The 16,877-nt window shown below is 30.5% G+C and overlaps 1 protein-coding gene and 1 long non-coding RNA gene across 2 annotated transcripts; one reads left to right on the top strand and one right to left on the bottom strand.

The window, feature by feature from the left end:
• Nucleotides 1-2,014: 2,014 nt before the first annotated feature.
• On the bottom strand, nucleotides 2,015-2,906 carry LOC140920605 (uncharacterized). The gene is made up of 2 exons (XR_012163322.1): nucleotides 2,653-2,906; nucleotides 2,015-2,250 (listed from the first exon to the last, which is right to left on the bottom strand). It is a non-coding gene; the product is annotated as an uncharacterized lncRNA (long non-coding RNA).
• A 12,480-nt stretch (nucleotides 2,907-15,386) lies between these two features.
• Nucleotides 15,387-15,749, top strand: LOC140920458 (uncharacterized). Its single transcript, XM_073368732.1, has one exon. It carries the CDS (start codon nucleotides 15,387-15,389, stop codon nucleotides 15,747-15,749), a length of 363 nt encoding a protein of 120 aa, XP_073224833.1.
• Nucleotides 15,750-16,877: the final 1,128 nt, after the last annotated feature.

The raw sequence follows: 16,877 nt of genomic DNA, 5'->3' as shown, positions 1-16,877 counted from the left end.
CATAACTTCCAGCTTGTCCCTTAGAGACTTCGAAATAGATGGAAAAATTATATGTATGTTACCTACCAAATGAGGTTTCAATGTTCACATTGCATTAACTTGTTGACAAACTTTGGTATTTCTAGCCAGAGATTTGTATGGTGCAATGTTATTCCTCCTTTTATCTCTAACGAACTTTTTAGGAATATGATTCATCTTTTTAATTTTATATTTTCTTGATGTGCTTGGGTTTGGTTGTTACCCCTTGCTTTTCTTTGTAACTTTCTTATTATTTTTAATATTTAGTGTTACAAAGGATTGTTAGAGTCGGCGGTGTTAACCTAATTAGGATGGCTAATGCTAGTGATACACTATGCACCATTTATTTCCTTTACCAAAACACAATTCATAATTAAAGATATCCAATGTTGGAAAACCCATATTTGTCAAAATTCCTATAAGAAAAGTCATTCAATTATGACATATGCTATGGACATATCATGTTTTAAAACCACATAACTTTTTTTTATGAGAAGATTTTTTCCTTATATAATTAAAAACATCAAAAGCTAAAGCGCATTGTTAGTAATTAATTTTTCAGAGACAAAAGCACTTTGATGCATGTTGATTGTGTCTAGTAAAGTAAAAATAATTTAAGACAATTTGCTATGACTTTTGTTACAATTTTGTTATTAACATTATAAAGCAATATCGATTTAGAAAAACTTGTCAATTAAGGCTTCTTCTTGTTTTTTTTTTTTTTTTTTTTTTTCCGGGATAAGACATAGGAAAGTGTGAATGATGTTGCTAATGTCCTCAATGTGAGTCAAAATATTAAGTATCATCAGTAATATCTCCTCTTCCAAATAATGTAAGTATTTTTGGAAAAAATAGTAAGCATGCCATTAGAACTTGGGGGCTAGTGTCGATTTCATAGATTTAATAGCCTCATATACCTCTTTACAAGAGAAAGGTTGATCCAAAGTCATCCGCATAGTATCAGTAATTCTACCTTATTAGAACTAAATTGGTTTGAAGAACAATGATCCTTAGTTTTGGTTTTGATGATAACAAAATATATAATAGAACAATTTTTTTCCTAACGTTTGTTTAAAGTGTGTAGATCCGTAGACGATCCTCCAAAAGTATCATTTGATCACAAGTGATGAGTTTACTCTAAGCGGAAGATAATATTCAACTGAATCACCTAACTTCGAGGTAGCATAATTTTTTCAATAGGCATTCAGAAACAATCTAAAATAATCCATTTGTCATTAGAATGAGAGTTTGCATTATACGATGTTTATTTCCCATTTCTACAAAGCAATGCAAACCAGTGCATCGCCAAGCAAAGTCTTCATGATTAAATTTTATCCTCATATCAATATGATCAGTAGAGAAACTAAGAACTGTAACATCAATCTCATGCTTCAACAAACAAGTCAGACCACTTACTTTCTCTCAACTATCACTAGAGCAACTAAAAATAAAGACTTCAGAAAAATCATTCCAATTTTTAAAATGGATCATCTCAAAATCTTTTCTCTTTGTTTTTGCCAGGAAAAGAAGGTTGAGTCTTTTTTATCAAAGTAAGCTTTTTCAACGTTCGAATTGTATGTAGATTCCCACTTGACCACATTATTCTAGACAACTCATTGAAAAAAGTGAAAACATAACTCTCACAAAGAAAAGATAAAAACTAATCACTCACAAAGAAATAGTAAAACCAAACTCTAACAAACACAAAGAGAAAATCAACAACGCACTTACTCCAAAACAAACATCAACGCAATGACGTGACAACTAAACTACCATTGTTGAATGTTGCTTGTGTTGGAGAGAGATGTGGCGATGTTGCGATTAGAGAGACGTGGCAACGCTTCTTTTATTTATTTCTCTAGAACATTGAAATTTTTAAATAATTAATCAGATGTTTTGATTGTAGTCACTGATATCTTCTTGTAGTACCATAATTTTGTCCATTTTGAAAACAAATATAAAAAAAGAAATATGTATTTAAAAAAGGAAATAAAAATAATTACAATAAATATTTTTATTATGTATCATAAATTTACAATTTCATATAATTAGAGTTTTTAAAACCAAATCAAATTACAAACTAAGAATAAAGCCAAAAATAAATTACAATAAAAATTAAATCAGATCAAGCCATGCTATGTTGATTTTGTTCATTGTCAAACCCTGCTATGTTGATGATGACTGCCATTGATGCACAAGCCATGCTTATTGATACATCTGTTCCTGTTTTAACTAAATAGATAAATAAAAAGATAACTTTTTTAAATCAGCCATTGTACACATTATAGTTAACAAAGAGACAAATTTTTTAGTTTAAAAAAAAAGAAACTAAAAGACAAATAAAAGCTCAGCAAATCAACAGATCAAAACAAATAAGCTAAAACTATGAAGGCATCAGAGATGCAGAAAAATGCAGATGATGAGCAAAGAAAACGAAACATCAAACAAAGAACTAGAAAGCTCAAACTCAAACAGAGACACAGCCAAGAAAGCAACTAATCAGATAAAAAAACTCTATAAATACATCTTTTTTTTTACAAAGAACGAAGACATTTAGAGGGGGAGAAATCGGAGATTAATACTGATAAAAAAGACATAAAAAGAAAGAGAAGAAGAAGAAACAGAAAGCATTACCGCCGTTTCAACTTCCACCGCGAACCACCGTCTCTGTCTTCATCGGTATCTGAAAAGGCATGTATCTTCTTATTATCTTCATGTTTGCTGCTTATATTGGAAGTTAAAATTTAGAACTAGAAAGATGGAGTTTTGTTTTAGTTGTGTGAATGTTTGTTTTTTGGATGAAATCATTTTTTTTGTTATGTTAACAAAGCTTTGAAATGGGATTTTTTCTTGCTCAGCTACGGTTCCCTTTCATGTAATCTTTTCAAATATCTTTGCTTTATGCCAACTTGTTTGCCAGGCTGTTTTGATTTAACCTTTGTTTTGATGGCTTGCCAGGGTGTTGGACTCAACACTGCTTTGCTAGCTAGTCACTATAGCTATGGTCTTGCCATTTATATTTCTTATTCCATTTAGTTAATAGAAATTCTACTATAATTTTTATTTAATTTCTACTTATTATAAATAATTATGGATGTAATTAAATGATAATAAATATTATTTATTTTATTTATGAGTGGTATTAATCGATTTTTTTTTTTAATTTTGGATTGTGCTATTTAATATAAAAACGAGTTTTATTTCAATTACTTATTTACTTAAAAGTTATTTTGAAAGAGTTTACATTTGAATATGCTTTTTCTAGTATTAAAATGTTTATTTATTTAATAGATCATATTACAAGTCCATGTATCCTTTTTACCATTTTTTGTGTGTTTACTACTGACTTTATTTTGCAGAATTATTTAAACTTATTTCATATTTAACATCAATTTATTTATTTATTTATTTATTTATTTTTTTTAAAAGAAAAGAATATTTATAATCGAATTTTAAAAGATTAATTAGATGTGACATCTTTTAATCTTTGAGTTGTTAGGACACAAGTGGTACAACTTGATAGTCCTAAAACTCTCTTTATTTATTTATTTATTCATTTATTTATCTTAATGAACTAATCTAAAATCGATTTATTTATTAGATGTAACTTTTTTTATCTTCGAGTTATTAAAACACAAGTTGTACTACTTGGTGGTTTTGAAACTCAATTTAAAAATCGAGAACAATAAAATATTTTTAGAGGATTAAATTAGATGTGACATCTTCTTTATTCCTTGAGTTTTGGGACACAAGTTGCACAACCTGATTCGTCTTAAAACTCGTATTTTAAAGTATTTATTCAAATTAAACTATTTTATTTTTTCTATTTTGTCAAAACATTTTTTTATCACAAAACAAATTTTCTTTAAAACACACTCAACACATAAACATTTTCTACATCAAGAACTACGTAGCTTTGATTTCTCCATCGCACCGGGAGATACGTAGGAGCAAGATCACATTCTTGTCAAGCACATAAATAAAAATTTCTTTCTTTTGTCCTTTATTTGTTAAGTACATATTTATTTCAAAATCATATTTTAAGTATAGTAATAATTGTTATTCATATTTAATAATAAAGAAAAATAAATATACTTAAGTTAATATTAATTTTGCACAATTAATAATAATTAAATTAGATGTGACATCTTTTTTATTCTTTGAGTTTTAGGACACGAGTTGTACAACTTGATCGTCTTAAAACTCGTATTTTAAAATATTTATTTCAAATCAAACTCTTTTATTTTTCTATTTTGTCAAAATATTTTTTATCACAAAACAAATTTTCTTTAAAACACACTCAACACATCTATTTTGTTTTTTAACCAAGAACTACGTAGCTTTGATTTCTCCATCGCACCGGGAGATACGTAGGAGCAAGATCACATTCTTGTCAAGCACATAAATAAAATTTTCTTTTTTTGTTCTTTATTTGTTAGGTACATATTTATTTCAAAATCATGTTTTAAATATAGTAATAATTGTCATTCATATTTAATAATAAAAAAAATAAATATACTTAAGTTAAAATTAATTTTGCACAATTAATTATAGGTAACCATTTTTAACGGATGTCGTAGGGTGCTAATACCTTCCCTACGCATAATTGACTTCCGAACTCAAATTTGATTTTAAAGACCATTTTTTCTATTTTTAAGGGTTTCCCAATATTTTCCCTATTTTAAAATAAATTTTGGTGGCGACTCCATTGAATTCGAGAAACACTCGAAATTTTAGTCCGCGACACTTCTTTAGCGACAATGTTGTAACGGTGCTTCAACAACGATGTCGTTGCGAGAGTGAAACTAGGGTACTAAGAGAGGGTGGTCATACTTATCACATTTGGTGTTTCAAGTTTGTAATTGTGGTTTTGTGGGATCTATTTTTTTTTTTCTTTTCAACACAAAGAGCGTGGCAACGCAAATTTGAGAAGATGACGCTTTGCTTTGTTCATTTACTTCTAATTTTTTATTACTAGTGTAATTGACTTGTGGCATACACAAATTAATATGTCTTTAAGTTTTAACTCAACTAAAAATGTTAATATTGTTAGATTGAATATTTTATTCCGAGTTTGAACCTAAGATCTCGCAATTGTGTGAATTTATGGTGATATTTTTCATCCCTTCTATAGATAAAAAAAAATACACAAATTAACATTCATTCAGAAGAATAAATATTCTTTTGCATTCATGTAAAATTTTATATATTGTACTATAAAAATAAAAAATAACGAACAAAATAAAAAATATTTGATTCTAACGAAAGAGTAACATTGTCCACAATGTAGCGAAATAAACTTCACATTCTATATGAACCCATCTAGTTATTTATAATGTCTAAAACTTGTTTAGTGTAATTTCTTCATATCTATTTACTTGTAAAATGTTTATTGAAACATAGATAAATTATAGAATGTTTATTGTGTTAGAACTAAGTGGGTTTGAATAACTATGATCTTTACTTGTTTTAATGATAATAAAATTAATTTGTGAGAATAATTTAAAGCACTAATGTTTTGATTAAGTGTGTAGTTCTCATATCAAGTAAATTTTGTTGGATCTTATGTTGTATCTTTTAATGATCGGACTAAGATAAAGGAACACCAAGGCTTCGCGTATACTCCATATTTTAAGTTTGGTAAATGCACTATGAAACGCGCCTCTGGTAACTCTAGTAATACAAACTATGTTATGTTTCGTCCGCCTTTGATGACACAACATGCATATGTTCGTTTGTCCCTGATGAATGCACCAAACATTTGATCGTTTGTCTATGATAATTGCATCAAGTAGCTGATGGTCTGACTTTGATTTATGATGTATGTTATGGTGAAAGTCAACACTCTATTGAAAGTCAACGATTTGATGAAAGTCAATGCTCCGAAAAAGACAACTTTTGTGCATCATCTGATGAACATCCTTAATCTGTTACTTGTCTGAAGATCTATGAGACATGCTCGAATCATTGTATCCTCTACATCCTCTCTCTTCATACCAAGATACGTTGAATCAATTACAAGGATTTGTTTTGGAAAGATTTCTATGGCAATTCAATCTCAAAAAATTTGATATGAAACTTCATGATATATGCTTATTTCATGCAATCAGAACAATGACCAAAAAGCATAAACGATCTCAATAAAAAAACGTGCATTTCTCATGTGATATACATAACAAGAGATGCACTACTATAAGCATATACAATCATCTATGCACTTTTGCTCTTAATTATTCGCTTTACCAAGTGTTGAGATAAGTTTATGAGAGTACAATTTTGTAAACACTTTCTTGTGAAACCTTGTTCATAAAACTGAAATCTATTATCTTGTAACCTAGTCTAGTAGTGGTTGTCTTCCTCAACAACTTAACTGTACTAAGCTAGAAAATTAATAATACTTGAAAATAGTCAGTTTGACTAGTAGGTGTTCAGTGAAAGTGTAATTCAGTTATGAACTAGTGGATTAAGGATTAAACCATTTAGGTTGAAGGGAATGGATGTAGCTATCGCGTTGGTGGTGAACTAGGATAACTCAGTTGTGCTATTATGTTTTGTTTTTGTTTATCTAATCTGTTTTTCTTTAATTTAGTTTAGTAACATTAAATATATATATATATATATATTTTTTTTTTTTTTTAAAAAAACACAATTCAAACTCTTCTTTCTTGTGTTCCTCGTTCTTGTATTGAAAAAGAGATAAATCTTTTATTTATAAAGATGAACAAATAAAATATTATATATATATATTGAAACAAAATAAATTATAGAATATTATCTAAGAAAGGAAAAAAAAATTATTTCAGAATATTAACAAATTTGCGTAATAATTTTAAATCGGTAGGCCTTTCTAATGTTATATTAAACTGAAATTTATTTTTTAATTATTTAATTTTACTTTTTAATATATAATTTAAATATATTTTTGGTCCCTGTAAATATAACCTTTATTTTTATTTTGGTCCTCATAATTTTTTTTTGGTTTACATCCTTGTAATATCAAAAAAAAATTATTTTTGGTCCTTAACGTTAAGTGGACGTTACAAAAACATTAATTGACAAAGAAAAACGGTTTTTGATCCTTGTAAATATAACAGTTTTCAGTTTTAGTCACTGAAAAATATTTTTTTGAATTTCATTCGTGCAATATTCAAAAAAATTATTTTTTGTCCTTAACATCTCTCATGAAATGCAATAATTTGTATAGTTATTTTTATAAGATATTTACAAAAATTTATAGTTAATTATTTTTTCGGTTAATTTATCTTTGTAATTTTAACTAAAATCTCCTTTTACGCTTTAGGTTTTGTTGATTATAACTTAAAATAAATAAAATATATATTAGATGATAGATTTAATTTAATCATTATTTTATATTAGTATAATCGTAGTTAATATTATATTAATTTTATTTTAATTATAATGTTATATTATATGTTTATTGTTGTATATCTGTTTTTTTTTTTATTAACTATATTGTTAAAGTTACTAGAATTAATACTTATGTGTTGAATATATTTGAAAATAAGTTATCTATAAAGCTTAGATCAACTGACAAATAACAATATTATTAGATTGTATACCATGTTTCGAGTTAAAATCCTGAACCTTAATGTTGTTTGTAAATGTTTTTACTATTTAATGTATAAATAAATAAATAATTAGTGATTTTTTTGAAACAGAAAATGAAAATTATTTAATAATAATAAATAAATAAAACATAAGATTAATAAATTTTAAATTAATGAAGTGAAAATATTTTAAACATTACTTATTAATAAAGATCAATTTGTATGTTATTTTATTATTTTTAAATTAATTGATTAAGTGACTTTACTAAACACTTGTTCTACATAAATAATTTAATTAGTGAGGTAGTAAATACTGAATAGTATTGAGAAAAAAGTCAAAGATTTAATAGCTATTACTAATATTTCTCGATTTCTACCCACAAACTAACCACAAAGGTAAATAAAATAAAATAAAAACTTTACCAAACACTTGAACTAATCTTTCTCTAACAATTTATTTGTATAACTTTACAAATAACTATACAAATGATTGCATTTCATCAGAGGTGTTAAGGACAAAAAATTAATTTTTTGAATATTGCAGAGATAAAATTCAAAAAAATGTTTTTCAGATATTATAACTGAAAAATGTTATATTTATAGGAACCAAAAAGTTTTTCCCTTTGTCAATTAACGTTTTGCAACGTCCACTTAACGTTATGGACAATTTTTTTTTTTGATATTACAGGAATGTAAACAAAAAAAAAATACGAGGACCAAAATAAAAAAATTATATTTACAGGGATCAAAAACATATTTAAACCTTAATATATTTATAATTTGTAATTTGATTATGATTTTAATTAAACTTTATTATTGAAAATCTTTTTCTTTTCTCTTCATTGTGACATTAATACCTAATCCATTGATTCTGTATATACTTGAAATAGGTTGTTTCATTCGTAACTTTTTTTGTTAGTATAAAATAAGAAATTTCATTTTAAAGGCTCGTTAAAAAAATTACATTTTTTAGTCTCTACAAAATAGTTCTATAAGTTGTTTTAGTCATTGCTGAAATAAAACACTCTTCAACTTTTAAATTTTTGAATGAATTTTTTAAAAAATGTTTAGAACATTATTAAAAGTTCATCCACACAAATTTAATTTTTTTTAAGTTGGGATAAATTAAATATGAATTTTTTAAATTTCACATGTTCAAGAAATTAGTTCTTAAATATATGGACCTAAAAATTATATTTTGAGTTTTTGTTTTGGATGAACTTTTTATAATATTGAAAACATGTGTACAAAAAAATCATTCAAAAATATGTTGATGTTCCAACATATATTTTTTGGTTTCGTATAGAGGTTCCCTCCGCCAGAGGTAATTAATTATATTTGAGGTGCGTCAGACACTAAATGTGAATACCTCTTCTGGTAGAGATTTAAACTTGGGTTCACCACATTGTATGAGTTTAGCCTGTTCCACTAATTAAACTCAACCCCGTTAAAAACACAAATATTTTATATACAAATTTATATTAATCGTTTTATTTTATTTGAAAATCTAGGGTTGTCTCTTAACGTCACACAACTAATTTGGTAATCCTTATTTCTTATTTTGGTTGTCTATTTGAACCGTTGTGAGACTTCCATTCTAGTAATACCTATTTATTTCATCGTTGTTTCGGCCTCCATTTTTTTTTCTTTCCACATATTCATTTCTATTTTGAACTTAATCGTTAAAATTGCTCTTTCTAACCTTGTTTCCATTTATACTCATTGAGGGTGTAGCCTGAGGGAAGAAACAATGATCATTCTCTTCCTCTCAATCATTCTTGAAGCTCTAAGATCAAAGTAAGATGTTTTGGTCTGTGAAGTTGCTTTTGTGACCAAATCTAAATAATATGGAACATTGATTTAAGTCTGAATGGGAGATTGCTTTTCTTGTATAAAGGATACATATGATTTGTATAATAGTTATGTTAAACTAAACTGTGTGCCATGTGTTATTTTTAATGTTTGGTTGTTATATGTTGTTTTTTTTTTCTTGCTAATTATGCTTTTTGATTACTATTAATGGTTAAATTGCTTGATTCTTAGTTGATGATTATAAAGTTGATAATTTTGAATTATTGGTGATGATTGTGTTTTGACGGACTAATTAATTGATTAGTATAACTAGTTTGATGGACCAAATGAAGTAAAAACTGGTAAAACATTAAGAATAATTGATTATTAATAATAGGTTAATCAATTAAATGTTGAAATATTGTAAGAATAATTTATTAGTTAAATAGGATTAATTTATTAAAGAGAGTAAAACCCAAAATTATATTAAGTGTTATTTAGAGGAAATAATCGATTATTTTAGGTTGATAATCCCTTAATTGGTGTAACAATCGAATAATTGGAGTTTGATAATTGATTAGGCGTTGATCAAAATTAGTTAGAGGATTAAGTTATTAAAAATCGATTAGTCGGGTGAAGATAATCAATTAAGTGGAAGTTAGGCGGTGTGAGAAATTTTTGAAGAAATTTGGTGAAAACAATTTTTTTAAGATTCCTGAATGAGTTCCACTCTAACGGTTGTCGAGTCATATATCTTTGGTGGGGCGTATGTATAAGTGTCTAAAGTATTAGCAAATAGACTATAGCTCGTCGATGGAAAAGTAATTTCAGAAACTCAATCTACTTTGGTTAAAGGTTGTCACCTTATCCTATTAAAAGTTTCCTTGTCTGTGGTTCCAGTTTTGTCTTTCTTCAAGGGGCGGGGCATGTAGGTATTACTTCTAAAATTGAATATTTTTAAATCATTTTGTTGAGGAAAATGGCGAGGAGGCCCAAAAAATTCACTAGATTAAATAACAGAGGAATTTTTTAGGGCATGGGAGAAGGGGTTTGGACGTGTGTAGTTTGAGACCCTTTGATTTGGCTCTCTTAGATAAATGGTGTTGGAGATTAAAGGTGGATCAGAAGGACTATGGTATAAGATGTTAATGCATAAATATGGTTTGCGGTGGGAATTGTTAGAACTAAGTTGATTTTAGGAATAATTCATTCATCATGTTCTGATGATAACAAATGTATTTTGTGAAAACAATTTATTGCACTAATAATTTCATTGAGTGTGCAATAAATAGAACCAGGAAACGGTATTAGACGAAGATATTGAAGTAACAATGTCGATTACAAAGAAAGGGAGTTTGAATTGTAAATGTTCTTATTTAAAATTTCCTGGAAAAACTTAAGATTTTAACTCAAGATTGATATTGGTTGTGAAAACAGAAAACGGATAACGTTATTGGTTTTAACTAGAAAAATGGAGAATGTTCTTAGTTAGTTAAAAGCAGCAATTCAGTTTATATATTGAACTTCATAATCAATTATACTTAAATTAAATTTAACACACAACAATATATCCTGGTTCACCCAACTCGGGCTACGTCCACTCCTCACAATTGTGAGATTTTCAACCTTGATCTGTTACACAACAAGTCCTTTCCACCCAGAAAGGCTTTCGAAAAAATCTCCTATCAGTCTCTAGATAGAAGTTTACATTTTACCTTTTAACCTTAAAAGGATTTCTTACAACCTACTCAAACTATACTCAACTCTTGTAGTGTTGTTGATAGTGCTCTTGTCAGTCTTGACCAAAGTCCAAATTATATGATAAAAAATGCTCCAACTTTTGAATATTCTGAGTTCTGTTGACTGAATTGATTTTTTTCCGTTCTTGGTAGTCTTCTCTTGAGTTTTAATGATCCAATATTCTTCAGATATTTCTATTGATGCCATCAGTTTAATATGCAATTTTATTCTTGCAAAACAGTCTGAAGAATGATGGTAATCTGTTGCAGAACGATTGCTAAACATTTTGGAGAATGTTTGATCATTATGGAGGTTGATAATTGATCTGTAGATTTAATCTTGATCATTCTAGACGTTTTCCTGGTCGTTCTTGAGGGTGTTGCGATGTCTTACATATCTCAAGATCGTTCAACGTTATTGGCAGTTAGTCTGGAGAAAGATCAGTCTTGTTTGATCTTGCCTGATTTATGATCTTTTTCTTTTGTGATTCAAATTATTTCTTTGATTGGAATAAATCATATTTGTTCCTTGGACATTACTGATAATATTAGTGTGAATTTCAGAATCAATATCTTATTCTAATCAATGGAGATTAATTGTTCTTGAAGTTGTCTTGATCATTCTTGTCTTGGAGAACATTCTCCGTTTTCCAGATTTTGTCAAGAATGTTCTCCTTTCTTGTCTGTCCAGATTCTTGCCTTTTTATGCTGATTTCTTTGCTTTGTTTAAATCTTATCTTTAATTTAATACACACAAAAGCACAAGTTATAAATTAACATAACATTTAGAATCATAATTAACTTTCTTTATTAACCTTTGTTTATTTTCATCAAAACTTAAATTGAGAGTTTGTCTTAACAATCTCCCACTTTTTGATGATGACAAATATGCTAATTTAGATTTTAATTCTGATTCTAATTTTAATTTTTAAGAGCTTAAAAGCTCCCCCTCAATTTATGCAGTATTTAATTTTGTCAGAAAATATGGCATAAAGATACACAATTTCAGCATAAAGAAGATTCCATTGATATATTCAATAGATACGTATGTCCAGCTTGAAAACTTATACAAAAGACCTTCTAACTATTTATCAGAATATGTACAAACTAAACTTAATTCTCCCCCTTTGACATACAAGTCCGTAGTAAGGTAGTTTTCGTATCCTGGTTAGTTTGGCGTGCCATCATGGTGTGAAGGACAATCATTATCTCAATGTTTGAAGGTTCAACCTTTGGAGGAGGAGTAGGATTATGAGTGGTGGTAGGATGAGTGGTAGAAATGGATGTGGTCGAGGGAATGAGGGAGGTGAAAACATATGGAAGAGTGGCAAATGAGGTAGCCACTAAGGGTAAGGGATCAAAAGAAGATTGTTGATTGATGGATGGGCTAGGAGTGTCGGGAGAGACTAAAAACTGAGTGATGCCGAAGATTTAGAAGCTGATTTTTTGTGGTGAAATGAAAATAGGTGACATGATTGTTTGGGAGTAATGTGCTCAAGTCACGTGGTGGAGAGTGGAAGGTTTGTGAGTAAGAGAGGAAGTCTATTGAGGATAAAGTGGATGGTTGAGGAAAAACGGAGAAAGTAGGAAGATTAATGGGGTGATCTGGAGAACGCTCTCGGTTTAGTGGAGAACGTTCTTAAGCAGTTTCAGTGGCTGCTTCTGGTTCTGAGTCAGTAAAAGGAGATGGTGAAACAGGTTTAAGTGCTACAACTCTCTTTCTTGCTGAACGTTTTCTCTTAAGGGTCTTTGCTGCAAAGGTGGGAGTGGGAACACTTTTAGATGAGGTTTTCTTCATATGAGAGATGTTCTTCGAGGAAATTTGGAGGTTTTGATGAGTGATTTTTCATTGGCGAATGGTATGTGGAAATGACCAAAGACTTTGGTTAAAACCATTCCATTAGGGACAATGTTTTTCTTGTAATCTTTAGTAGCGGCTGAGATTATGTGATGGATGATAACACGAGGGAGATTTATCAGTTGGCAGTTGAGAAGATGGTGAATAATTAAGTCATCATTATCAGACATATACTCATGGCTTCCACAGTGAGGAATAATTAGGGCATCATTATCAGACATATACTCATATGAGAACGTTTTGGTCCATTAGTTTTTAGGGTTTTTTTAGGATTTCACAATTTGTTGTTGGTTAAGAACTGAGATAATGTAATGTTGGTGTTCTCCATTGAATTAGTTTGTTGTGTTTTGGGGGATGAAGATGATGGTTTAGATTGTGAGAACAGTTCCTCAATTGATTTCCTCTTTTTGTTTGGAGAAGTTGTTTGTGAGGGTTCAGAGAAGGAGGAGGGTTTCGAGGGAGTTGCTTGTTTTTATTGAAATATTTATGGGGGAGTTAAGGATGATTCATCAGAATTTGATTTGGAGTCAGAGATAATAAAAATAGTGGGTTTGGTGTTTGTTGCTTTAGACATGCCAATGCCAGCCAAAACGCGCATGGAACGTTGTTTTACTCTATTAGGTTCAATAGTGGTTTTTCTCAAATGTGGGGGAACTTGAGAAATGTTTGGATGAAGACAAAAATAAAGGGGCGGAAGGATGGTGGCTAGAGGTTTCGGGGAGATGATGGTAGGGTTAGTTTCTGGGGAATAAGACTTATAATTTGAGAATGTTACCTCAGATGAAGGTTCTGACGGAGTTTGTCTTGGTGGTGGTGAAGGAGAACGACTCGGGGAAGATGAAAGTGATGACGAAGAGCTTGGAGGTGTGTTTGGATATGGAGTTTTCTGGGCGGGTACCTATGTTCGAGCCATTTTTTATTTTGATGAGGGGATTTGTTTTGTTAAAAATACAGATCAGGTTTTGGAGAAGATGAAGAAGGTTAGAAGGTTTGATGACACTTCATCATGTGCATATTTTCCCACTGTTTTAGTCTTATTTATTCTCAATCATTAGTTAAATTAAGGATTTATTTGATATATTTTGTTGATTTTTGTTCTTTGACTTAATAAAATGTTTTGTGTTTTCATTTCATTGATTAAGTAGGAATTTTTCGTAATTTTACATTGCGTTTTGTTTTAGTGTAGTGCTGAATTTTGGTGAGAAATCAACATAACCTATGTAGAATATTTCAGTCATATTTGGAGTTGTAGATGTCCAATTGGAGTCAAACTAGGTGCAAATGAAAGCTAAGATCCATAGCTACAACGTTCATGAAGGCACCAAAGCCAAATTCAGACTTGAAAGAGGAGAAAAATGCAATATACGTCGGACATCAGATGTTGAGCGCTTGAAGCGCGCCTGAGGTGCGTTTCCAGCCATTTAGCACTATCCATGTGCGCCAGGAGCGTGTTTCCAGCGCTTAGGGCGCGCGATGCGCATCAACAACCATAAAAACGCAATTTTTCACTGTTTTAGTGATCTTTTGGACTCTTGGGAAGTTGGGAGACTTGTGCCCTAGCATAGAAACTCAAAGACGACCGTTTCTAACATCATTGGAGTAGTTTTATCAAGAATCATTCATGAATGCTTCTTGTAATTCTTCTCTAATCTCTATCTCTTTTATCTTTGTCATGAGTAACTAAACCCTATTTGTTAGGGATTAGTGTAACAAGATGAAACCCTTATTTTTATGATTTGATTTCTAGTTATATGAATGAGTTTATTGAATTATTTTTCTCATCTCTGTGCTTAATGCTTTTTATTGCTTGATCAACACTAAAATGTTCTACGATTTGTATTTTGAAACGGAAGTGGACTTTACAAATGCTTGAGATGAGAAATTCATGAATTTGTAGTCTAGACATAGGTGCAGGTCATGAAACCAATTAAATTAGTTGCAAAGCAATAATTTACAAGAGAATTTCTATAAAGTTCGACACTCGGTACTACCGTTTTAATTATTACTTGCAACGATTCAGTACACTTGCTGAAACGCTATCAAGTTTTTGGCGCCGTTGCCGGGGATTGCCATATCACTATTAAATTTAATTTATTTACTTAATTGAAACTTTTTGCTCTACAATAAAATTTCTTGTTTTATTTTATTTCAAAAAATAAATAAAAAATAAAAAAAATTTCTGGTTTAAAACTCTTTAATTTTTACTTAGTTATTTATCTCTCTTTAACTGTTCATTACTCATAATTTGTGTAACCTAGCATGCGAGACCAGTCCTTAGCTGAACTTATCTTTGATCCAGAAATCGAAAAAACAGCGAAAGCACATCGAAAGGCGGCTCGAGAAAGGAGACAAAGGGAAAGACATTTAGTAGTGGAAGAAGAGGTTTTGGGTGATTCTGTCATAGTTACTGAGATGGCCGATCCACCACTACCAGAACGTACTCTCGGCGAGTATGGGAATCCGAATAGAAATCGTGATCGATTGCCCATCCATAACCAACCGGTTATAGTCAACAAGTTTGAAATAAGTCCCGCTCTATACCGAGAGTTGAAGGAAATTCATTTTGACGGTAGACATAATGAAGACGCCAATAGACATCTCACAAATTTCTTTGAATCATGTGAAACAATGAAGGTGGATGGTTTGTCTGAGGAAGGCAAGAGAATGAAACTGTTTCCATTTTCATTGACAGAAGATGCTAAAGAGTGGCTTAATTCCTTTCCTGCCGACAGCATCACCACATGGGATGATCTTAAAGATAAGTTCTTGGAATAGTACTTTCCCCAAGCTATGTTTGTTAGAAAAAGGCAAGAAATTTCCAGTTACAAACAAAAAGAGGGAGAATCTCTCCGTGACACTTACAGGAGATTCAGAAAGTTACTAGCAGGATGTCCTAATCATGCTTATGACGATACTGCCCAAATGCAAATATTCTGCAATGGTTTGAGGTCGAGCACTAGAATTATGTTGGGTGCCACAACAGGTGGTTCTTTGAATTACAAGACCGCAACATAAGCACGAAAGATTATTGAGATCATGACATCAAATGAACAAATGATGTTGTATGACAGAGGTGGTGGATAAACAAGTGGTGTATTGGAGTTGAATGTTATGGATGGATTGGTCCCATGCATGTTATTCTCAAAACAGATAGAAGATGTTATTGCCACTGAGATAAAGAAGGGAATAACAGCTCTAAATATACAACCCCCAGTAGCCCCTATCAAATTACTAAAGCAGATTAGCTGTAAGCTTTGTGGAGGAGCACATAAAACTGGAGCTTGTGAAACATTGGATAACAATGAGTTTGAAGAACTAGAGCAGGTGAATTTTGTTAGTAATAACGGGAGACAGAATTATCCCTACTCTAGTACGTACAACCTTGGTTGGAGAAATCATCCAAATTTTTCTTGGAGAGATCAGCAAGGTGGTTCTCAGGGTCAACAAGGAGCTCAGACAAACCAATTTCCACCTAGAAAGGCTGCTTGGGAGAGTGCTATGGAGAAATTAGTGACAACCACAAATTCTTTCATTGAAGAGTCAAGAGCCATCCAGAAAAATCACTCTGCATCCATAAAGAATCTAGAAACTCAAGTGGGTCAACTTGCTCAACAAATGGCTCAAAGAACGACTAGAAATTTGCCTAGTGACATGGTTCCGAATCCGCGAAATAATGTCAATGCCGTGACAACAAGGAGTGGCAAGGTAAGTGAACAAGTACCGCCTAAAGCCAAACAAAGTGTAAGTACTTCAAGCTCAACCCACTCAGAGGAAACAGTCACACCGACCTTAGTGGAGGAGCACACCACTCTTGAAAAGGAGGAAGAACCTGTGGTACAAAAAAGGGAACCACTGCCAAAACCAGAAATTCGACTTCCGTTTCCTCAAAGGTTAAAAAAGGAA

Source organism: Cicer arietinum, chromosome 5 (assembly GCF_000331145.2).
Source record: "Cicer arietinum cultivar CDC Frontier isolate Library 1 chromosome 5, Cicar.CDCFrontier_v2.0, whole genome shotgun sequence".
NCBI classification, from domain to species: Eukaryota; Viridiplantae; Streptophyta; class Magnoliopsida; order Fabales; family Fabaceae; genus Cicer; species Cicer arietinum.
The sequence above is the reverse complement of the archived record's forward strand: the minus strand, read 5'-3'. Positions and strand labels throughout refer to the sequence as shown.

What these genes read in the sequence shown, in the direction of transcription:
- LOC140920458 (XM_073368732.1), top strand. Translation starts at nt 15,387, where the DNA reads ATGGCCGATCCACCACTACCAGAACGTACTCTCGGCGAGTATGGGAAT.